The 24,931-nt window shown below is 42.2% G+C and overlaps 2 protein-coding genes across 5 annotated transcripts in view; one reads left to right on the top strand and one right to left on the bottom strand.

Moving 5' to 3' along the window:
- Nucleotides 1-16,881, top strand: part of zbtb46 (zinc finger and BTB domain containing 46) — a 63,833-nt gene extending 46,952 nt beyond the window's left edge. For 2 of the 3 annotated variants that reach the window (XM_026153773.2, XM_026153772.2), the window contains exons 4-7: nucleotides 669-950; nucleotides 5,638-5,975; nucleotides 7,431-7,473; nucleotides 7,592-10,293. In XM_026153773.2, coding sequence (XP_026009558.1) covers nucleotides 669-950; nucleotides 5,638-5,975; nucleotides 7,431-7,473; nucleotides 7,592-8,388 — 1,460 coding nt within the window. In that variant the 3' untranslated portion in view covers nucleotides 8,389-10,293. Of the gene's footprint in view, nucleotides 1-668; nucleotides 951-5,637; nucleotides 5,976-7,430; nucleotides 7,474-7,591; nucleotides 10,294-11,174; nucleotides 11,351-12,427 lie in introns of those variants that run through there. The other variant, XM_026153774.2, reaches the window with a different exon arrangement.
- A 214-nt stretch (nucleotides 16,882-17,095) lies between these two features.
- Nucleotides 17,096-24,931, bottom strand: part of slc2a4rg (SLC2A4 regulator) — a 40,857-nt gene continuing 33,021 nt past the window's right edge. For both annotated transcript variants that reach the window (XM_026153769.2, XM_026153770.2), the window contains one exon: nucleotides 17,096-24,126. In XM_026153769.2, coding sequence (XP_026009554.2) covers nucleotides 24,015-24,126 — 112 coding nt within the window. In that variant the 3' untranslated portion in view covers nucleotides 17,096-24,014. The remainder of the gene's footprint in view (nucleotides 24,127-24,931) is intronic.

The raw sequence follows: 24,931 nt of genomic DNA, 5'->3' as shown, positions 1-24,931 counted from the left end.
TACAGTGGAACCTCCAGCGACATGTCTACTGCTGACAGCTTCTCTCTGCTTTCAACGAGTCTGATGGCTAAATGCACACACGCGCACACACACACACACACACACACTCAAGCACACACGCTCACAGGCATAGCGCATAAACACGCGCGCACACATGGATCACGTCTGTGTCTGCCATTCGGTCTCACACTGTCTCTTTATGATCTCTCTGTATTTTTGTTGACTGGCGATGATGAGGTATGTTAGGGAGTCGAGGAGAGTGAGGGATGAATCAGAGTGGTGACGTGTTGGTAGTCGCTACCAAAAACACTGGGTGTAAACGATGACTTGGCTGAGAGGGTTGAAAGGATTGGTTTAATATGGTGTTTTTTTGTGCTTTCACTCAGGCTGTTATCACTGTCAGGTGAAACCTAAAAGTGTCAACTTTTTTTCTTGTTTTTTGTAGTTTGGCCATCGCTGTTTATCCCCTTTGGAGATGCTTCACAGTGTCAAAAGTGATGGAATTTTCATCCTATAGAGAAACATATAATCCCTCAAATATATTAAAACAGTGCTTCAGTGATTTAAAACACCAGCTTGAGCTTGAATAGCATTTTAATGTCACTCATTTTTAGTTGTATAAGGACACAAGAACCTCACCCGTCTTCTGTTACTTCATCTCTATTCAGGGGCAGACGTGACTGAACCCAACAGCTCAGACAGCCGTGGCGAACGCCTCGACTTCTTCCTCAAACAGGAAGAGCCTCTTGCCACAGAGCCCAGCTTCCTGGGCACCAACGAATTGGAGGAGGCCGGGGGAGGAGCCGGGGGTGGAACAATCTCATCTGTAGCCAATCTGAAGGCAGCGCTGATGAGTAAGAACAGCCTGCTGTCACTGCGGGCTGAGATGATGGGAGATGATAACCCCTTGTTGTATGAGTACCTGCCCAAAGGAGGACACTCCCTGTCTTGTAAGTCACTATTTACTAACACTGCACTCACCCTGATTGTTATACACATACACACACACACACACACACCTCAATATAACTTAGACATACACAAATTTTCTACTACTTTATCTTTGACTACCTGCTTACGTAGTCACCTGCGATACATAAAACATATAGGCGTGACTGCTTCTGGCATGCGCCTCCTCTGTTGTAGTACTTTCCCTCATCAGCCACTGTTATCTGGATAACTCTGAATCCCTGTGTGTGCAATTGTGTGTGCATATTGGTGCACGCGTGTGTGTGTGTGTGTGTGTGTGTGCGTGTGTGGTGCCACTTGAGTGTGTAACCAGTTTGTGTGGTAATGCCAGTGATGACTAGTCAGCAGTGACTCAGTGAGAGAACATTTTGCTGGGATCGCTCGTGCTGTCTCGAGAAAATTTGTTTGGTTTTATGTGACAGTTTCTTTGTGGGTATCAGTGGGTCTACGGCTGTATTTCACCGCAGCAAAATAACACAACAGTGCAGCAGCAACTGTTCAGATATTTACTTACCGAATTGCTCCAACTACAATATATAAATCTCTGCAAGCTGTTAGAAGGTCTTTCAAAATGAACAAATACATCCAAACTCACCAAATGTCATAAACAAAGAACACAATTACAGCAAGCAATAAAAAGGTGATCTTCACCTATTTGTTCGCTACAAATCTTTGCTTCTTGTTATATATCTGTGCACGACCGAGCAACCAATAATTATTCTTCTCTTTAAAATCTGATATGCTCAGCTAAAATTAGTAAAATAAGCTCTTAAATCACAGAATTTTTCCTGTTACACTGTAATAAATCATTTCCTAATCATATCAATAATAGATCAATAAGCGGCCGCATTGGTGCTTAATTTGTCTGTGTTAACAAGAGATTTTTTTTTCTTTGTTCTGTCAGTTTTTTCTGCCTTCAATGAGGGTGTTAAACTGTGTGTGTGTGTGTGTGTGTGTGTGTGTGTGTGTGTGCGTGTGTGTGTGTGTGTGTGTGTGTGTGTGTGTGTGTGTGTGTGTGTCCCAGTGTGAGCATGCATTTGCTTGAGTCCACGTCCGCGTGGGCACATTTGTGTGCGCGCGCATGTGTGTATTCAACTCGTGTGTTTGTTTCTTTAGCTTTTACAGTCTAGTAATTGGATCTTTTGTCCCGAGTTCTGCCTGTTTTTGTGAGCGGAAGAAAAGCAAAGGAAGGGTACAACTCTGAGCCTAGTCATGTCTTTTCAGTTGAGCCCCACTCACCTACAAAATAAAAGACAGGGCCAAGACTTAATAGACCAAAACACACATTCGCAGTTGCACGCGCTCGCACATGCACGCCACATCACATCGTTCCTTTTGTGTCAGTGTTAAGTGTGTGGGATTGAGATGTTTCTGTTGGCTTAAAGAGGAGAATCGGATGCTGTCACAGCACAGATAGACAGCCTCACAAGCCTCAGAAAAGAGAAGAAGAGGCTTTCTGATACACACTCAGACTTTACAGATACACTCAGCCTTGACTATATGAATAGGGGATTTGGAGAATTCAGAGAATGTTAATCATTTGCTCTGTGCATGGAAAAAAAAACACATTGAATGAGCACTATATCTGTATTTTAGTTGTCACCAAAGAAACCTCAGGGAGGGTTTTGGTTAGCCAAACCCTATTTTCTATTCCCTACACAATAGGGGTTGGGGAAATGGGCCTGTCGAGATGGCCAACATCCTCCCCTCCCTCCCCAGGTCTGTCCCTGTGTCTAAATGAGGACAGAAAATAAACAAACACTGTACCTCAGATTACTGGGCGGAGGATAAGTCTGCCTGGTTTGACAGATCACTGCTCCCTGCCTCCCTCCTTCCATTCAGCCCTTTCCCCTCCCCTCCTCTTGTTCTCCTCCCGCTTCTCCTTCAACCCATCTTAACATCCTTCCTGTCCTTTTTCCCTCCTGTACTCCCCCTCACGCTATCCGTCCCTCCTTTCCTCCATCTATTTCTCCTTCACCCCTCCTTAACACTCATCCCTCACACTCTCCCTCACTCCCTCCCCTTTTGGCCAGCTCTTGCAGTTCCTCCATATTTGTCTCACTCTTGTCTCTTCCCCCCCTCTTTTACTTCAGCTGTGGAGCATCAAAGCATGTTGGTCTAAAATAGTGGGAAAGTATTGATCTAGGCGCGGAGGAGGCAGAGCAAGGTCACCTGTCCCAATTCCAGAGAGGCTTGCATATAAGCAAAAGGCCTTGACATAGAGCTACCACCTCCCACACCCTTTCATCTTGTTCCTCTTTCTCTCATTCTTTTTTTTCCCCCGACATAACTGACGATTTAATAAACCAGGTTTCTGCTAAACATCCACGCATCCAAAAATAAGATCATACTGGAAATATCTCTCTCTGTATGTAGCAAGTCAAACTGATTCGACCCCCATCTTGTTGACAGGACATGGAATTAAAATGCACAGCTTCTCTTTTTGCTATCCTTTGCATGGGTCACGGACCACATGCCAAAATACAGTGGAATCAGTGTGTATGTCAATCAACCTCCAAAATCCAATTAAGATCAATGGGATTTGGCCCCACTACCCCTCTGTGCGTCAGAGAGTCAATTCCAGACAATGGATTTTGCAAAACCATCCCTGCACACCTGCCCACACTGCCACCATGTACAGGATGTTAGGAACATCCAATTAACTATAGAGATTATACTGACATTATTGAACTTTTCCCTCCATTGCCAGCTCTCATCAATTCACATCTACTTTTAAAAATTGACTCACCTCTGTGCACTAGCTACCATTCATTCCACAGCTACTGCCAAGAGATTTTCAAAATTTATTTATGATTGTGACACAAATTTTGTTCCAAATTTAACAAATGGATCCTATATAGCTTGTCTTCTGGCTCTCTCTCTCTTTTTTTTGGTACTGCAACTGTAAAGGAAGAACAGTGAGGGTTAATTCAAAAAGCAGATGGAAATGAATCTAATCCAGACTTGGATTTTCAAATTGAGTCTACTTTATATATCAACTTTTTTGGATTCAACAGTTCTTACCTGCAAGTGGAGGGATCTAATACGCGGATGTGCACAAAGCTGCCATGAACCCGAACCTGCACGGTCTTTTGTTCATATAGTTTTTCAAATAATAAAAAGTAAACAACACTGTCCAAAGGTTATGACTAGCCATGTGTCATTAAGCATTTTTCCGTGAGGTTACAGAGAGGTAAAATCCAATCCAATCTTGCTATTTTCGCCTAACAAACTTACAGAGCTTTTTAGTTAATTAGTAACCTTGGTCAGTCAACTTCCAGTAATTGCTTCCCTAAAGCCTAAACAGATGTAATAAGTACAGACTCCATTGGGATGGCAGGTGAAAGAAAGGGATGACGATTGTATGTTAGTTCCTATTGAGCCATGTTTAAGTAATGCAATTATTTTACTTTTTTCTTGTCTTTCTTTTTTCTTGCCGCTGTGCAGGCAGTCAGCTGACTGCTATTTGCATACTTTAAAGCTTGCCAGACACAACTGAAATATTAAACTCAGTGATACGACACTGTAATATATTCAGTTACATGTTGCATTTCTGCAAGAGGCTTGAACCAAAACTGATTAACTATTCCATGAAAGCCCTTTCCTGAGAACCGTCTACTGCCAGAACACCATTTGTTAATGAGCTACTCCCTTTCACCTGTATCTCATCCGTTTACTCTCGGTCTCTACTTCCTCTTCGCTGTTAATGCTGTTTCCCCTGTCACTGATGGGGTGGGGAAGAAGAGATGGGGAGTTAAGCATTTGTGTGTGTTCTCAGTGAGTGGGAGTGGGGAGTGTCGGGTGCGGTAGTTTAACATTCCAGGAATCCATCCACGGCCGAGCCTCATGGTTGTGTGATTCTGTCCGTTGTGCAGAGGAGGGCAATGAATGGCTAACCCACTGCATAACTCTGGAGACATTCCCCAAAATGCTGCCCACATTTGCACACGCTTGCATGCGTACACGCACTGTCTAGAGAATCTTGCGATACATTATGCTTTGATTAATACACACTATTAATCAAAGCGAAGAAAGAGAGAAAAAAAGAAATGCGCTCTCAGTACCAGCTAATGGTGATATTAATGTAGCAGAAAAAAGGCTCTGTGTGAATAGTTGTGGAAAGCTAAAGGTTCTGTGAAAAAAATTGAAATTTTATCCAGCGTGTCTTAACTTGTTGCTGGTAAACATCTTACATGGTCGATGTAGTCGTCCTTTACCCTGCGTGCACAAAAAAAAAATCTTCACTTGAGCTGCAAGATGGCTCCTCTCCAAAACAATCTCCTTCCACGCTACAGAGGATCCTCAAGCCCTCTCCTTATATGCATTTTACTCACACAACATGGCACATACACACTCACAAAACACACACCCGCTGCCATCCTCTGCGCACGCATGTGGGTGGAAGGAGAAGGAGAGCAGAGGAGCGAAAGAAAAAAAAAGAGAGAGAAAGAGAGAAGAGAAGCCCTAACCCTTTCCCCTTGGCTGGTGGAAAGTGAAACTTCAGAGTTTTTCTTCCTCCCCCTCTGCATAGTGTTTGATAGTGTAGCACTGGCAGCCTCTGTGTGCCCCCCTGCCCACTCTCTCCCGTTGTGTTCTGGTGGCCAGCTGCTTGCAGAGTTGCAGTTGTACGTGAGTGGGTGGGTGAGACTCGTTTCCTGTGCTCCTCAGGGCTCTACTCCAACAACTACTGCAGCACGCTTCGGCCAGGGGCCACGGGGGCCACTATTCATAACAAACAGGGGGCTGGCTCCTCTCCTCCTCCTCTTCCTCTTCTTCCTCCTCATCTTCCACCATCATCATCACCACTACCGCCATCATCATCATCATCAACAACATCAACATCAGCATACTGCCCACCCACTCCACCCACACCACTGCACCCCTCTGAGCTTCGGCCCCTGGAGGCCCCCGGTCTGAGGGCTGGGGCACCCCTGCTGCACTCAGAGAGATTGGACATGGAAGTTGAAGAGGCCCCTGAGGGCCCAGAGCCCTCCACCTTGCCTGAGGTAAGTGTACCAGAGCCTGGCTCAGCTCCAGGGCACAGGCTGCTCTCTGGGCACTGCTACTCCACTCAGATAAAAGTTCTAACAGTGGAGATAAGTATCCAGGGGGCAGCATCACCCTGTTTCTATACACGCACACACCGAAGGGGTTTGAGAGGTGATGGAGGGTAGGAAGTGGCAAGTGATGTGGTGGGAGCAAGCTAGGAGTTTTTGCAAGAAGGAATTGGGGATTAATGGGGATATTACCCTTATTTCAGAGAGAGTTCTTTTTAAAATGTTAGCACATCATTGCTCAATTCCTTTCTGTATCTCATTCTCTTTGTGGAATTTGGCATATTTCCTGCTTCGCTGGAGAAGAAATGCTATTTTTTTCCTTTGTTTGCTCTTTCTTTTCTGTATGCTTTGTTTGCTTTTCTCTTCCTTTCAGATTGCCAGTTCTTCGCTCATGTCTCCCTTCTCAAATAATCTTTTAATATAGTTAGACTTGAATTCACCTTCAAGCCAGAAATGTCTTTGCTCAACATTAGTGGTAATGTAGTCCGTAGTAGTTACATTAGTGATGACACGTCTAGTCACAATGGCAGCGTGTGCTTAGAGATGGCAGATAACAGGCAAGGTAGTGTGATGAGAGTGAGTAGAATCAATACAAGTAGACAATGAGAGGTTTGCTCTCGCAGCCCAGGAGATTGTTTGTTCTTCTCAGTGTGTGAGTGAGAGAGTGGGTGTGTGTGTGTGTGTGTGTGTGTGTAAGAGAGAGCATGGCAATATGAGCATGTGTAGCAGTGAGTTTTGTGCCAGTCTATGTGTGTGCGCTGTGTGTGCGGGTGAGCATTTAGGAGCAGCATTTGATTTCAGTGGACCTGCCTCCCAACAAGCCTCCCTATCTCTACGGACAAGCCATCTGTTTGCCCAGTGCATGGTGTTCTGTTCTTAGAGAGGAGGAAGGAGGAGGAGGAGGAGGAGGAGTGTAGGGGCTGAGCAAATGGGCGGGGGTGAAGGAATGGCAGGAGCATGGAGTAGAAGAAGAAGAGTGGAGTTTAGTTTAGTTGCCGAAGGAAAGAAAGTGTGGGGACGGGTGTTTAGGTGCACCTTGCTTACACCCAAGAGAGTTTTGAGTTTATGAGTATCTCTCCTGTAATTCATTTATTAACACTGTAGCTCAGCATAACTGTTCATTCTGTGCCCATGAGACAGCTGTAGCATCCAGAAATGATTTACTATTTTTTTCTCTGTTTGCTTTCCAGTTTCAAAGTCGTTGAATAATCATGACCTTGTTTTGCTTTACTTTTTAATTTTCTGCTTCCATGTCTTTGTTTCTTCATTTCTTACAATTATTTTTTAAATAAGCTTGCCTTCACAGCTTGTACCATCTTCCTTCCTCTTGCATGTCCAGACAACATTCCATACAGGCTGTATAAATATGCCTGTGTGACATAACGATATGTTTTGCGCTTACAGGAGGGCACGAAAGACAAAGAAGACACGAAAGAATACAACACAGGTATGGAGTATGCTATAAAAGTTGTCACAATTTAATAGTCGTGATAACTTAAGCTTGTGCTTATTGTACCTCATTATTTCTCTGACTTTCACTCTCACCATCCTTCTCACTATTTCAGCCTTGGAAGGTGACCAGTCTCCTGTCGAGAGGGATCAGATGGGCGAGGGGAGTTGTGCGGGTGGCTTGACTGTGCCTGCGTCAGTGCCCGTGGTTGGCAGAGGGACTAAAGGGCTGCTTGGGCTGGGTGAAGAGGCTGGATTAGGGGAAAGGGTTGTGCCAGAGCACGGTGCCTGGCCCTCACAGGGGTTCGCCTGCTCCCTGTGCAAACGGCTGTTCCGCAGCCTGGAGCATCTCAGGGAGCACGAGTACCGCCACACCCTATCTCTGATGGCCTTGTCCCTTGACTGGCCAAGCATCCAAGGTCCGCACCACCAACCAACCCAGCCCCATCAACATCCGCAAAATCATCCTTTTCCCTTTCAGTCTTTATACCGGCCTGCGGTAGCTGAGCCTGCACCGGCACGGTACCTGTGCTCGCAGTGCCCCGCCAGCTTCACTCTCAAATCTAATGCGGACCGACACGAGAAGACCATCCACTTCAAGAAGAAGTTGATGCAGTGTGTGTACTGTCTGAAACACTTTAGAGACCGCACAGACCTACACAGGCACCTGTCATCCGTTCACTCCAAAGAGAGAGGGCACACCTGCCCTGCCTGTGCCAAGGCTTTTAGCACCCAGAAAAACCTGGCCACACATGTAAAGGTGTGCTGCCAGGTGGGGTCAGTGCCAGGAGCTATACTGGGAGGCAACATTGGAATGGAAATGTCTCAGGGTGGGACTATAGACCCACTGTGGCGAGTAACGCAACAGATGAAGGTTGACAATCACAATCACAGTATCAATGTGGAAAACTGAGAGTGGAATTACAGGCAGCACGCTACACAATTTCCTACCCATCAGTTAGTCGTGTATCCTCAAATGTGTTTTACGTTCATGCCAAAAAATACTCTGTGGTGTCATCGCAGTAACAAAGTAAGAGTTCCTTTTAAAATCATATGTCTGTTGATTATGGATATAAATATCTAGGGACTTTTTCTATTGCTTGCAAAGTTTTATGTCACTATTTTTTTTTTAATGGTGACTCAAACTGACGACTAATGTGTCAAAACTGCACAACTGCTATGCAAAAAAAAAAGAGAGATACGTTTAAAACAAACCTTTGACTGAAAATATATGTGGTCTTTTTAGACTGAGCGAATAGTTTTAGTGAGCACTGAGTGTACCCATGAACAGGTGAATTACTTTCCACTGCAGTGCTGGGTTGAGAGATTTGGGGGGGGATGGGGGTTTCCACCTCCCCGACCTTAACCACTTGTCTCACTCTCTGTCGCCAGCCACCAGTCTGACTAAACTCTTCTCTCCTTTTTAGGCAGAGAGATCTTTATCTTTCTGTCCACCCCTGCATTAGGGGCACAAAGACATTCAAAGATATCTGCCAGGCATTACTCTGAGTCACAGCCCACACAACCACACCACCTGCAGGAATTTTGTAGCATTGCATCATAAGGACAGAATAAAAACCCAGGCGAGAATATGACTGATGCCAGGGGCAGTACGCCTCAGCTGATAGAAGGAACTGTCATAAAAGAACTGAAACACAGAACAAAAACATTCGATTTGAGAATTTGACCCCAAAATCCACCGCTATTGAGCACAGTATCTTGAACTCAGTGCGACATGACAGCTTTCAGTCAAAGACTGTCATATCGGTACAGATGAGGGGATGTGCTGAACGAGACAAAGCCAGCTAAAACAATAGATCAGTAGCAGCTTGGAAGGGGGGGTTGGGTGGTGTCATTTTCTCTTTCTCTGTCCATCTCTTCTCTCCCAGATCTGTAATTCTTGCAACGGCTGAGTGTGGTTGGAGCTGGACAGTAATTGGTCCTTCACGGCTCCGGCCCCTCTTAACCTCTGACCTCTCATCTGAAGAGGAAGTGGGCAATGAAGGCCAGATTCTGGATGATCTTAGTGATGTCACGGCTGCAGATAGATAATGGTGTGGTTGTGAGCACGGGGTAGAAAATGAGAGATCAAGAGAGACAAGTAGGCAAATGCAGGAGAATAATAAGAGAAGTGGTGGAGGATGTCGATGGGCAGAAGCAGGATTATTGGAATCAGCTTGAACACTGGCTTGAAACCCATTGCTAATGTAAATTCACACCAATTTCTGCCAAAATTTTCGCTCTTTCGTTTACAGCAGGCCTTTAACATGCAACAAGATACTGTCTTGATAAAACCCAATTACAGTAAATAGGTTTATTGTGTATACGCATACTGTGATTACTATGCCCAAAGAGAAGCTATTCACCTGTGTTTACTTCTAATTATCACTTGAGCACACTGAGCTGCAACTTCTTTGTGCTTAGAATAGCAGAACTGGTGTCAATTGGGAATCTGTCCGCTTCCTGTTGTGTGCATATCCTGTGTATATACATGGGGAATTCCTAAATGCCAAATCCTTTCTACCACAGAATCCCACATTTTCAGGTAGCACGCCCTGTCCTAGCCAGCAGCCGGGACAGAGCAGCAGGCTCGCAGAAGTCAGGAAATAGTCAGAGCCAGTCACTGAGTAGAAATGAAAAATACTGAAAGGCTGTTTTTGAGTGCTGTTGCAAAATGTGAAAAATACTGAAAGATATTTTGTTCTATATTCTAGATTTTCTCATTGACATCCCTGTGTTGTACAAAAGCTGTACTTTTCAAACAAGATTCTACTTGTAGATTTTATGCTGTAATTAAACTATGATGGAAATTTTTAAACGTTGCTGCCGTTTTTATTCTTCAATGAAGCTATCCGTGTTATGTACACATGTGCACACATACACACACTGCAATATTTCTCTCATTACTTTTGCACTTTAACCAAAAAAAAAAACAACTGTTGTGCAGTTCATGTGTATTTGCATGCTTTTTTTGTGATGTGCTTCTTGAATATTTAATCAGAGCAGAAGTCGATTTGCAGATGGAGGTAAATATATTGTAAAAGCTTGTAACCCCTACCGTATGTTTGACTCCCAACTATACGTGATTAGTGTTTGTTGTGTTTTTGTATTCGTAAATCCAATTCCAGTCTCCCCGAGTCATATGCTTTGTGTCAGTGGCTAGAAACAGACAAACACAGAGAAACAGTTTACTTCGATGTCTTTTACCTAAGCTACCACTTAAATCTAGACTTTAAATAAAAGATTCACCAGACCCCGACACAACACTAAGACATGGTATTAATATTTGTTGTATTTTGCCTCCCCTTGTGTGACTCAATATTCCTTCTTTGTGTGGGTGATTTTATTTTCTTGTCATTGTCTGTGTTTGTCTTTCTGTCTGTGTTTTTCGCTGTCCATAGTAGAGACCCTCTAGTGCAACTAAGGCAGACTGGCTGTTGTGTTATGTGTTTATAGTATCTCTTTGCCTTTATTACTTTAGTATAGAGGAAGAGCTGTTGCCAGGGCAACCGTAGCTTTGACGGGGATTGGGGTGACCATGGGAATTGATGGTACATTTCTAGACCATGCCGCTAATTAAATGCAGTAACTAAAAAGTGACATGTTGGTTTATTTAAACAAGCTTCACTCAACCTTCAATTCTTTTTTTCTCTCCCCCTTTTTTCTCTCTATCCTCCCTCCCTTTCTCTCTCCTTTCAGTGAATGACTTCACGGTGATCCGCAAAAAGTTCAAGTGCCCCTACTGCAGTTTCTCTGCTATGCACCAGTGCATCCTAAAGAGGCACATGCGCTCCCATACTGGTGAGAGGCCCTACCCCTGTGAAATCTGTGGCAAGAAGTTCACCAGAAGGGAGCACATGAAGAGGCACACACTGGTGAGTGCAGGCCTTCATTTACATGTAGGAGGTAGCAAATTACACCTTACTCAAAGTGAAGATTTAAAGATGTTATATATAAGAGACAGACAAAACATTATATATACATTACCGACTCGTTTGTTAATTCCTGTGTAGAAGCTTTGATTTAACATCAATGCTATTACCATCTTGGTTTTTTTTGGGGGGGGGAGCCATAAGTGATTTGGACAAAAGGCCAGCTTATTTAGATGCTATAGTGCATTCACAGACACCAGCTACTTAGTTCAAAGCAATCTTAGACAGTATAAAAGATGGACATAGCTACCACTGGGTTCTGAAGTGCCCCTTTTGAAGCCTTGGGATTAACGTTTCTACCATCGCCATCTTGTTGCAAAATACTAGATGTGATGTGAGGTTTACCGCAGACTTTAAAACCACTCTCTTGTTCTTAGCAATTTATTGTGTGTCTTCAGATCACAGAAAATACTCAATTTCGAAACACAGTATGAGCAAGATTTACAAAATAAGCAGAATTTTTTATTCAGTGTGACCCAAAACGAGTGACACAGTGAGTGTATAAACTCTGTGGGAAAGTGTTTACAGAGGTCAAATTAGGAGGCCCTAGATCTCTCTTGAGGTTTTACAGACATTTGACCATCCATCATATGATGTTAGCTTGTCTGCCGGAAATGTTACAATCATGGTCACAACCTAGCTCACAATTTAAGTAAACAAGGCCCCAGTCACAGAGACCTAAAGAGTGGTCCAAAACCATCTCATAATCACCGATCGTGAGTGAAAATATTTGTATTTCCTGACTTGTTATTAGTGGTTGCTGGAGGTTGATGGCAAATGAAAATTGCTAAAGCCCCATGCACACAGGTCTGCAGACTGGTCAATGACCCCCCTGGCAGTCACCTGTTGCCAGCAAATAAATTGTATTCCTCTTCCTCTTTATTTATTCTGTCACTAGCATATTGCTGCAATTGTAATTTGAATGGATTCACATTCAGTTTCAGCTGTGAAGTTGCAGGCTTTTGCTCTTCCACTTGGAATTTAAAAATTTTGCAAAAATGTTGTGTTTCCATCCCACAGGTCCACAGCAAAGACAAGAAGTACGTCTGTAAAGTCTGCAGCCGAGTCTTCATGTCAGCAGCCAGTGTTGGAATCAAGCATGGCTCCCGCCGCCACGGCGTCTGCGCTGATTGCTCTGGCAGAGGCATGGCCGCACTCCTGGACCACAATGGTGAGGTGGGTGGCGATATCTCTCCGGAGGAGGAGTTGTATCCTGGCGACCGTTTCCACGATGACCAAGCAGAGTGTGATGGAGATGGAGAAGGGGAGGAGGAGATGATGGTCGAAGGGGACGGAGAGATGCTGGGAGAAGGGGAGGAAGACAGAGGGAAGTGGAAGGACTCAGGGATGACCGCTGAGACGCACGGAACGCTGGACAATGAGAAAGAGGAGAGTGACTCCTCGGCACAGGAGGGGGAACAGCAGAATGGGAGCGAGAAGGACTTTGCCTGGATCTCATAGAGTCTGTCCGGCTCCTGTTAGTGACCCATCGACCGATCTCTGAAGATCTTTTGTGATCTCTCAGGCAGAATCCTCTGCTCTCTTTACCCATTCGTCCCACTTGGGGCAGGCCTTCCTTTGAGTGGAAATGCTGTAGGGTGATGCGCGACAATGATCTAATACCATTACGAGTAACACTCAAATGCACACATACCGACATGCACACACTTTTACCACACACACACGCACACACACACACGCACGCACGCTCTTCTCAACCTTGACTGCCATAGTAGAGGAAGAGATGGCTCAGTGCAAGGCTTTTTCTGCTTACCTCCTTTAATTCTGATGCAGTGTTTTTGTGTTATTTTTCTCGAGGGTTCAGGCCAGAGTCCAGTAGTTTTCTACTCTGTCAAAACAGGAATCAATGGCGGCGCTGCCAAGGACATGGCCAACGCCAGACTGCTATGTATGTTTGCCATCACAATCATCATGGAAATCAAGGATCACTGACAGTGTAGGGAAATAGCCAGGAGGAAGGCTGTCTTGGTCTTATAACTATGACTATAATGCTTCTGGGAAAAGTGTCTCCCTATGAGTGAAGGGGGGGTCTAAATCTATTGCAAAGCTACGTGTGTCAGAGGACCGGGCAGCCCAATGGCACATTGTTGAGTCCTACTGCCACAGACTTGCACTTTAATGACAACTGACTCCTATCAATACCCTGAACCCGTGGTTTACATTTTTGATCTGATCTTTACTTACCTAAACAACTCGGTGACCGCACCTACCTTTAAGGATATACTTTATGTCCTCTTGACTGTTATCACGAAATAGAAATCACTGAATCTTTGTGCAGATTGCTGTTTATATAGCCTATGCCTTTCAGTGGGGTCCTTAATCTTTTCTTCACTTAAGTTTACCGCCTGGTTTCTATTGATCCATTCCAAGAAATACTGGAGTTTTGAGAAATGTACATAAAGTTTTGTTTTGGTTTTGGGGTTGTTTTTTTGGGGGTGGGTGGAAATTTAAAAGGGGCTGTAGGCTGTGCGAGACAGAGAGAGACAGAGAGACCGAAAGATGCTTTTTAGCGTTTCAGCCGTCTTCACCCACAGAGTGGACATCAGTTTCTGCTTCCTGTTTTTAAAATCAATTCAAGCACACAGTGGATGCTCTACACTAATAACTCTTTCCTTCTCTCTCGCTTTCTCTGGTCCAGATTCTCTCACACTGGAGGTTGTGACGATAGGACCTGAGAGCTAAGTCTCTCACACTTAAGGAGGAGCTGCCTTTGTGTAAATTTTATTTTTTTGGTTTGTTCGTTTGCCGTGTGCGCGTTTTAAGTGAGTCATGTAATTCCACTTGCTGGAATCAGAATATGCAGACTCTTTCCACGATTCTTTTGCTGATATGCTTTCTCTGGCTTTGCAAGGTTAAAAAAACAAGAAGAATTGCAGAATTGTGCTTGAAATTCAGAGTTTGCTCTTTGCAGAGAGTGTAATTTGACTTTGTTTTGTTTGACAGCTATTTATTGAGAAACCTGTTTGTTTATTTGTGGATTCCTAATTTTCAGAAGTCCTTCCCTTGCTCTCGCCCTCTCTGTACGTGTTGAGTGGAACAGGATGGCTGCTTGTATGCAAGGATGAGTGTCCAGTGGCCAAAAGATATTCTATATTCAGTTCTTAAGATTATTTCCATGTTTTGTTTTGTTTTTTGGTTTGTTTGTTTTCGGCAAAGTTGACAATTCAAGTGAGTCAGATGACATGTCTTATTATTATGAATATCAGAACTATGATTACTTGTCGTTGATGTTACTATTATTAATTATTATTAAGTGCTGGATGCTAAGCTTTATGGTGTGTTCTTTTTTTTTTGGATATTTTATATCTTGTATAAGAAAAAAAAAGCTTTTATACTTTGCCTTGTTGTGGACAGCAAGCCATGGGGCTTTTATCAATCTTTTATTGTGCCAGTTTATGCTTTCTCTGTCGTATTTGCTTTTATTTTTATTTCTTCTTTTTTTTTTTTTTTACCAGGGGGGAAAACACATTCACTGTCAAACATCTCTGTTAGATATTGATTGAAACATGTATTCAGCACATGCTTTTGCATCACTAATGTACACTAATTGATTAATATCGAACCAAAAACAATCTAGTAATTTGTATACATAAAGTGCTTTTGTTTCACGGTCTGTGTGTGCAGGTGCTTCTGGATTTATTGTTGTGGTAAACAGTTTTGTTGTTGGGTTGTTTTTATTTTTTTGAACCTGTCATTATTCGTCACAGTTTGGAAAAACAAAAAACAAAAAAGTGCACGTTATGGTATTATTGTGAATATGAAGGGCTGTGTGAAAGGACCAGCTAGCTTTTGAAGACCGCATCCTAAAACCAGGCTGATTCTTTTTCCTTTCTTTTTTCTGGCTACTGCTGTGTCTCACGCCTTTGATGACACGCAATCAAGTAGAAATGCAATGCGCAGACGAAACACGTCTATCGGACAGTAGAGCGTTGAGTCCACATGCTGTATTCCTATATGTCAGTGCTTTCCTGGCTTGACCCCAGTTCATTTACATAAAGGGAAAGAGTGCTGCAGTAGTAACTCTGGGAAACATTTTGTTGCCAGTGCTGGTCGCACACATTTGGCCTCTTCTGTAGGTGCCATGGACTGCACTTCCCATCAGCCCCTGCTGAGAGACTCTCAGTACAGTGAGATTTGTGATGCTTTCTTTATGTCTGACAGATATCTTTATTTTATTTGCATTATTTATTGTGCTTTTGTTTGACCCACTTATCAAACAGTTGTACTTTTCTGGGGTGAAAAAAAAAGAAGAAAGACAATGGGGTAGAATATGTTTATGAATGTCAATGGTGGGTGTGGAAGGAGCCCATAATCGGTGGCAAATCTCTGTCCTGTGGTGCTGTTTTGGCCCCTGAGAGGCATCTGGATGTATGTGTGACTCCCCCGGCCCCCGCGCTCTTCTCACGATCTGTACTGTACGTCTTCTTCCTCATTCTGGGTTGTACTTCAGGAAAACGTCTGCCATCAACCCCTCAATATGTGCCTCAATGACATTTCACCTGTGTGCTTGCAAGAGTGTTTGTTTCCAAGAGACGACTGAATATTTGTAACTCAATGGATAGAGATTATCGAGATGCGACCGATCAGATTAGAGGGCCGAAACGTTCGAGGATTTTGAAAACTTCAAAGAAACAAATCATGATGGGCGACCAGATTCTCCTTCCCACTGTGTGTTGATGACCTTTTGTGCCCTGATTCTGTGGTCTTAACTGCATGCCTATGTTCATTTTGTCATACCAAAGCGGCATCTTCGGCATCTGCACACAACTGTCTCATTCCACACGATGCAAAACTGGAATTTTTTGCTCTATTGCAGATGAATATGGGTATTCTTAGACATGTACAAATTGCAATCCTCATTTAGCCTGTATAGCTTGATTCACACGTGCAAATCATGAAGCCATAGATATGGGTATATCTATATTATACTATATTTCAAAATTGGCGCTTTTTACTTTAGATTTTGTTCTTCTACTAAGAGTGATGTGTGTATACCTTCATATATATAAATTTATATTACTATTATATATTATTTATTTTCTCCCTCAAGTTTCAGAGGGTCTCTGATTTGTAAAAGGTCGCACTTGAAGCTTGAGGTTTGTTTATTTTCATTGGGAATATTGTTCAATATGATGCTGACTTTATATTATCATAATCCTGTGTTTGTAACAAAATGTGCTAAATAATCAAAAAAAAAACCTGTCCTGTTTTTACACCTGTTTTGTTTTGGGCAGATTTTAAGTGCTCTTGTGCTGATATTTTTTTGGTTGATAGTACTGATCACAAAACATTTTTACAGTCAACCATGAGCCTCCTGTTTTGATGTTGGGACAGGCCCGCCAGCCGTCCAAGCCTCTTTCTAATTCATGTTTAGTGGAAGAATTAGCTTGACTATTATTTGCAAAAACCAATCAGTCTCAATAAATTTTGAAATTGCTGCTGTAAAGAAGTGACCAGTGTGTGCTGTGCCTTTTGTTTTCATGAACACAGCTAATAGCAATGGTGCTGTCACACCACCTGTTGTCCACAAGGGGGAGGAATACACAAGTCAAAAGACAGCCGAGGTAGCAAAAGCAGAAGGAATGAATCCACTGTTGCCTTTGAAGCTTACACTTCGATAGTCATAGTCATCTTCATATAAACAAATGAACCCGATGACAAGGCTGCTTCCATTTAGGTTTTATTTTCCTTTCTGTCACATTACATCACAGAGATCACATTATCGACATCATACATGTTTCATCCATCTTTCCAAGCTCTCGTCATGAGCTTGACATTCACACAAATACTCCTTGAGTGCACCACTCCTCAGAAAGTGCTTCCTCCATGTGCGTGGGACTGCTGATGAGGACCAGAGGCCAAGCCCACACACAGGAGAAATCTTGCCCTCCAGTGAAGACCCAAGACTGACGTCAAGTTTCCCACAAAATGCTCTTAGCACTGTGTGTTTGTGTGTGTTATGGGTTGCAATGAGCATTTTTACATCTGGTGAAAAACAGACTACATCAGCCTTGGGTTATTGGATACTTGGAGGGGAAATCTAACACATAAAACCCTTCAGTGTTGTATCTCCTAACGAAAAAGAAAAAAAAGGGGGGGAAATGAGCGATACTAGACATGCAAAATAACCTCAAACTCAACCAGACAATCAATCAATCAATCGAGAAATAAAAAGCAAAGGTTGGTTTTTATGCCAGCCAGCGTAAGGCTCAGTAAAAACACGAGATGGTACGGGGAAAAAATAGGTCATCGGATGAGAGAAGTGACAGACGGAGTAAACTCCCAGACAAACAACACAGCAAAGTAGTAGAAGAAGCAGAGAACTGTGTAGAGCTGCCATTGCAATGCATTACATTTGATTTGGAAGGAGATCTATTGGCTTTGCTGCTGCTGGTTTACAGACGACATTCACAAAAGCACCACATCAATTTTGACGTAATTGAAAAAAACAAAAAAAGAACAAAACAACAGCAAAACAAAGGCTTTCTGATGCACATTTCAAGGGTTTAGTTTAGCTTAATATACTGGGTAAAGGCTTGGGTGTGACCACAATAAAGCTGGACAGGACAAGAACAGGAAGTGGAAAAGGTGATCGGGAAAATCGCTGTAGTAAAAAGGAAGTGGAAAGGATATGTTTTTTTGTTTTTTGTTTGTTTTTATGTGAGAAGTTGGAAGACACTAAAAGCATGCCATCTATTGGAATGTGCAAGGCAGGATCAAAAATTTCCATGGTGCCCCATGATGAAGGTTATCCTGCCTAACAAAAAACTTAACATCAAATCCACAAACAACACCTCTGACAATGATAACCACACAGAAAAACAAAAAAAAATGCCAGGGTAAAAGAACAGCAACAGTGTGAACGTCACCAAAAAGCAAGTTAGTTCTTGTTCCATTGTAAAGCGTTTCATTGCACAAAGTAGGATAGTAAAGCAATACTGCAAGGTCGTGCCATTTTATATGATTTAGCACTGCGGCAACAGCTGTCTGTGGGTGTTAAAGATTTGGATACCAAAAATCAGGACATGTTAAAGGTTCACTACAGGCCAATACCAACTAGCCAGCAACTATTACAACAACAAGAACAAAACAAAAAAAAGACTTTATACTTTTTTTTTTTATAGGTTTTACATTCAACATGTTTTGTTTTTCTCCCCTTTGCCTCTAAGCTACAATATACATTGAATCTGTTCACTATAACTTCTCAAACAACTTTAAAAATGAAAGAAAAACATTCGGTACTGTAAAAAAAAAATTCCTTTTCATATGACAGTTACAACAAACAAAAGAAAAGCGATATATGAAAAAAAAAACCACAACAACCTCACGGTTCTCTTTATGTTGCATATGTACAAAAAAGCCCTGAAAATGCACAAAACCATCTATATCGTCACTGCTTTCCATCTACTGCTAATGTGCACACCCACAAACAGTCAACTTCTATCTCCATCTCTCATTATGTAGCTGAAAAGGGGTAATAGCTGATCTTGTCACCACAAATGTTCTCTTGTCTAACACAAGAGCAATTTTGTTCCCATGTTTTTACCCAAGATTCACTCAAAGAACAAAACTCCTAATAAAACAAGTCTAGGGACTTACCCTCACACGCCAGTTTAGTGCAACTTAAGAAAAAACAAAAAACCTGCCTCTGTGGCAGGCAGAGGGTCATACTAGCTTAACAGGTGCTAAAAGTCCCATTCTCTGCCAGCTAAAGCGCTGGCCTGTAACCGCCGTTGGTGGAATCTGAAAGTGCTTGCACTGCGGATGGGGAGGAGAGAGAGAGAGAGAGAGAGAAAGAGCTAAAATGGGGTGCATTTGACACTAACCCAAAGCTCAGCGAAGGATACAAAATAAAAAAGTGGTATCCAGCACTAATAACATATGTACATGTTACTTTTTTCAGCAAAATGTAAAGAAGCAGGAACTTGTTTTTAAGTAAAGGAAGCACAAGGCTGAGCTTTGTGGATAAAAATTGTACTGTGAAAAGAAACTCCAGGCAATAAAACACTGTAAAGCATTTGTTATCAAGCTGATAATGTGTAGCTACTGGCTAAAACTGGTGTTTTCCCATCACTGAGACAAGGCTGGTGCTGCGTTCATCCCTTGGCACTCTTCCAAGGAAAGGCAAAGTGACTACCGAGTACCTCACTGTACTTCCAGTACCACGCTCCTAAAGCTGGCAGCACTGCCGTGTTTAGTACAACAACTCTGACACAGAGTGCAAGACACTGACTCTCAGGATCACGTGCCAATAATGGGGAACCGCAGAGGTTCGCGACCCCTGCCCCTGACACCCCATTTATTCCATCAGGCAGTGACGATACGCCTCCCACCCACGACCCCGCCCAAAACAAAATACCCCTTTCACTTAAAAAGTTTCGTATATAAAATTTTCAGTTATAAAAACGCGTCTTTGCACAGTGCAACCTAGTGCAACTTGATTAGTTCAGTATATCTTTTCCTTTTTGTGTTCTCTTCATTGGCACTTGGTGAAATGGTTAATTTTCTGACGTTAGAGGCCTGCTGACCTAGCTTATGTGAGATGCCACTGGAATAATGCTTTTCTTTTAAAAGGTGGGGAAATTAATGTTCAATAACAACAATAAGTGCTCGTGTGTGTTTAATGCTAGAAGGGGGAAGTGCTACCATACACAGTGGGGGAAATTATTATTTCATCCCTTGCTGTATTTACAAGTTTGCTCACTTACAAAGAAATAAACAGTGGCTAATTTTTAAGGGAGAATACCAACCAACCAAAAAAAAACAAAAACAAAACAAAAAATCCCCCCCCCCAAAAACACCAACATTACATAAACATCATAAATTTATTTGCAATCAGTGAGTGAAATAAGCATCTACTACAACCCAGCCAGAGTTCAGGCTCCAACAGATTGGCTATGTGCCCATGTGGCATACAGATTACAGCCAATCAGTTAGAGATAGTCCTTTATCTCCACTGATTGGCTGCACTAGACCTGCACTAGGCTGGAATGAGCTACAAGACCATCAGTAGGAAGGTTGGTGAGAAAGTGACAACTGCTGGTGTGATTTTTGGGAAATGGAAGAAATATAAAATGACTCAATCGCCCTCAGTCTGGAGCTCCTTGCAGGATCCTGCCTCACAGTGTGAGGATGATCATGAAAAAGGTGGTGGATTAGCCCAAAACTACACGTGAAGAGTTTGTTAATGATCTGAAGACAGTTGGGATCACAGTCACCAAAAATACCATTGGTAACACACTAGTACGCTGTAATAGACTGAAATGTTGCAGCACCTACAAGGTCCCCCTGCTCACGTAGACCCATCTTAAGTTTGCCAGTGAACATCTAAGTGATTCACAGCAGGCTTTGGAGAAAGTGCTGCAGTGAGGCATCAACGCAACCTGTCATGTTTGGAGGAACAGAAATGCTGAGTATCACTCAAAGAAAACCATCCCTACAGTCAGAGGTGGAAACATTATGCTTTGGTGCTGTCTTTCTGCTAAGAGCACAGGGCAACTTCACCGCATTAAAGGGGCCAATGGACAAGGATGTGTACTGTAAAATCTTGGAAGAGAGCCTCCATCAGTCAGCCAGAACACTGAAGATGGCTCGTGGATGAGTCTTGCAGCATGACAATGACCCAAAATATACCGGCAAGGCAACAAATGAATGGAGTGGCCTAGCTAGTCTCCAGACCTCAGTCCTAGAGAAAATCTGTGGAGGGAACTGAAGCTGAAATTGAGCTTTAAAGTGCCAAACAGAGGCCAAGAAAACTGAGTGGATTTAGAGTTTCTGTAAAGAGGAGTGAGCCAAAATCTCTCCTGAGATGTGTGCAAACCTGGTGACCAACTACAAGTAACGTCTTACCGCTGTGCTTGTCAGCAAGGGTTTGTCCATCGAGTACTAAGTCATGTTTTACATGCAAACTTTTATGTAATGTGGGTTTTTTGTTGGGTTTTTTTGGTTGATATTCTGTCTATCTCCATTAAAATGTAACTACCATAAAAATCTGTTCATTTCTTTGTAAGTGAGTGAACTCAGGAGATAAAGTAATTGTTTCTCTCACTCTAATGTGGCATCAACCAACAACAGACAGCACATGCGACTCTGCGATGACAAAGGACAGCACAGGTGTTTCTATGGCGACAAATGTCTGAAGTCATCCTGTACCTCAGTCAAGGAGACAGTTCAAAGATTGCATTCTCATACGGAGGACAGGCACTCTGTTTGTCATACATTTCTACTGAGATCAGGTAAAGGCAGTGTCGCTTAGAGAGTCGAGGGCATGCTGCCGAGCTGCATATAAAATCTGCTAACAATAAACACAGAGTTGAATCTCAAAAAAAAAAAAAAAGAAAAGGAAAAATATATATCTGTTTTATGTCTCTGAGAGAAAAAAAAGTTACCAGTTAAAAGTTTTTTCTTCTTAATGGAGTTGGGTTGTATCAGAATTAGCAGTCCAAAGAACAGGAGATATTACAAACTACACAGAAGATCCAGCAACACTTTCAACAGTCACATCCTGACACATGGGTCAACTACAAGAGCTCATGACGCCTTACTCACTTTCAGACTTCACCTTCTTTTCTGTGAAAGTAGGTGAAGTTTTGCCAGAAACCTTTATTTTGTCACTAAGAATGTCGGCACTTTTATTTGGCTCAATGGTTAATGGGAAGTATCTTTAGAAGATTATCTTTCATCTCAGTCATCTAAATCTAAAAAAAATACCTCAGCCAGCTCTGAGAAACCTGATGAGAGATGTACACTATGAACGGGGAAGGGGAATATGCATAAATAATAATGCACTCTTAACAATTGTTCCTGATTTTTTTTTTTTTATTAATATCAAAAACAGATCACTACATAGATTACTCATGTCATTTATTTGTCAATTATAAGTGCTTTTTGCCATTGAAGCTCACAATTTAAAGCTAGTTAACCTTTAAACAGGGACAACCTAAAAAATATCTTGTTTTTATTTTGCTCTCTGTTGCTTATTTCAGATAAATGGGATTTTAAGACGTAACCATTTACTTTAAATTTCCAGTAGTGATGTAAAACGTCCTTAAAGGGGCTATGTTGAGCGGGAAAAAAGAACAATAAAGAATTTAACCTTCTAAAAATCTCCCACTTACATTTTATCTAAAGCATGGAAACCTTGGCCTCTCCTTTACTCTTATAGGCCTAATCTGAAAAGTAAGACTTCATTTTGGTAAAATATTGCTACATTAATTGTTTACATAAATCAGTCAATCTACAAAAACCCTGCCCCGCACTGACTTGACTTAATCCTGCTTATTTATTTCCAAATGTTACACCAGAGCAAAAGATAATTTCAGACCTATGAAATTAACTGTGGTGTGCAATGCTGGTTAATGCTAACTATTCCAAATATGGCAGAGTGAGTAACCTGTCCTCTTAAAACTGTAAGAATATGAATTAGAGCGCCTGATTGTCATCATCAGGTGGCAATCAAGTCAGATAATAAGTCAGACTGTAAGTTAAAGTTTCAAAGGGCAGTTCTCATTCACGTATCGTCGTGGTAAACAATCTCTTTAAGAGCATCAGCTGTTAGAAGAAAAAACTATCAGCCTTTCAGCCTCAACTCAACCACAAAGCAAGACAGATGATAATCAATCCTGCAACTCTGCCAATTGCACAGTGAATCTACTTGTTGCATCAGCAACTCATTGCTGAAAATAAACTACACAGTATAAGAAACAGATGTCCACTTTTTTTTGTTACCGTGACACTTTAAAAGAAGGTGCATATTTCTAAAAGTAGAGAGAAGAGCAGAGGGAAATACATATCTTGAAAACATTTTGGTGCATCACAGGAAATATTTTTGTACCACTTAGTGTGAAGGGTTTTTGTGCAGCTTTGCAAAACAAATATAGCTGTTTGGCTACTCTGAATCTGTGTAACAAACTAGTTGTTTGATACTGGACAAAACACATTTCGACATGCAGTCAGCCAGACTGCTGAAGACAGAGATGGTAGAGCTTACGCCAAATCTGCTGGCTGTAAGTGAACAGGCTTTTTGCACCTGGTAGGTTTGGAGTCCCTTAAACAGTGACACTGAGAAACAGATATGCTACAGAGGTCTTACAAAGCACATCAGGTGTTAACCCATGATCCGACTCAAAAACAGTAGCTTGCATGATGCTCTTCTGATAAACAACAGAGCATGCCCAAAAGCTTATTTGTAGTCTTTAAACAATGCCTTGAGTTGAAGCAATTTGAAAACAAAAACTCAAATCAAAAGGCTTATAATCGAATTTAAATGTTTCTTTTTTTTTCCTTAACTCAACAGAGTGAAAATGTTTCAGTCTTAGAACAAAGTATCCAAACCTGCATAAAGATTTTTTTTCTCTCTCTCTCGAGAAGTTTTTTTAAAATGTTTGTTTTGAAGCATCAGTTTTGTTTTGTCTTTGTGTTTGGAAACGGAAAAGAGTGAAGGCGAAACCCACTGCTGGGCTGGAGGAAGCAGTGCTGAGAACTCCATTGTGAAGAGACTCCCCTTATTTCCTTAGTGGAAGTGTCCACCTCGCTGTCGCTCCTAGAGGGGAAGAGCTCATATCGCAGACCGAGGAAGGGGACTTTATTAGTCGGTGAATCTCTGACAGGCCTTTTTCCAACGACAGGCTGTGCACCACATGTCTCTCTTCTCCATGCCGTACACCTTTCGGCACTTCTTCGCCTCCCCACGGGGTTTCCTTGGTAACAGCAGATGTGACAGCATAAGGACATGCACATAGACATCCAGACACACACATGGGCAAACGGCAAACATGTACGTACAATGTGCTTAAAGGTGAGTAGGTACAGTATCTCTCTTTTAAATAATTCAGTGATTCAGTACAAGAACACCATTTTTGAAGAGGCCGATATTATTATACCTATACACATGTAATATCTGACATGGTTCAGCACCTTGAAGAGTAACACAGGCTTTTGGCGGTGCACAATTATAATTACACATATGATCCAAACGCCATTATAAGAATTTAAAACAGTCAAACTACTTATCAGCAGAATTAAATACCCAGCCCAATAACATCACACTGGTACGAATGTAATCACATTCACGTTTCAGAAAGTATATTAGTGCAAGCAGCAGTTTTATTCATTTAACCTACTGTGACCCACTGAAATGATAATAGCTTTGTAGCTACAATAGCCAAAATTTTTCATTTTAGTTCCCAGCCTGAGGAGTTTGCATGGACTTCCTGCAGACTCCTCTAAGGGAACTAATGGGAAGTGTGTTGAAAGCATAGACAATTAAAAAAAGGTGGACGCAGGTATCATGACGTCACCAACTGGTTTCTGAAGTCCAGTTTTACACCCTCGAAATGAGCGTTTCTTGCCATCTGACAAGGAGGGGCACGTCTGACTGTGAAACCATGTGCTTTGTCGGCTATTGACTTGTGTTTTACAAGTTGTTAGCCAATGACTACGCGGTTTCATACCATTGATAATGCTCCATTTTTTACAGTATGGCCAAGATTTTCAAAATCTTAT

This window comes from Astatotilapia calliptera, chromosome 20, assembly GCF_964374335.1.
Source record: "Astatotilapia calliptera chromosome 20, fAstCal68.1, whole genome shotgun sequence".
NCBI lineage: Eukaryota > Metazoa > Chordata > Actinopteri > Cichliformes > Cichlidae > Astatotilapia > Astatotilapia calliptera.
Note: the sequence above shows the minus strand (reverse complement) of the source record. Positions and strands in the feature narration are given on the sequence as shown.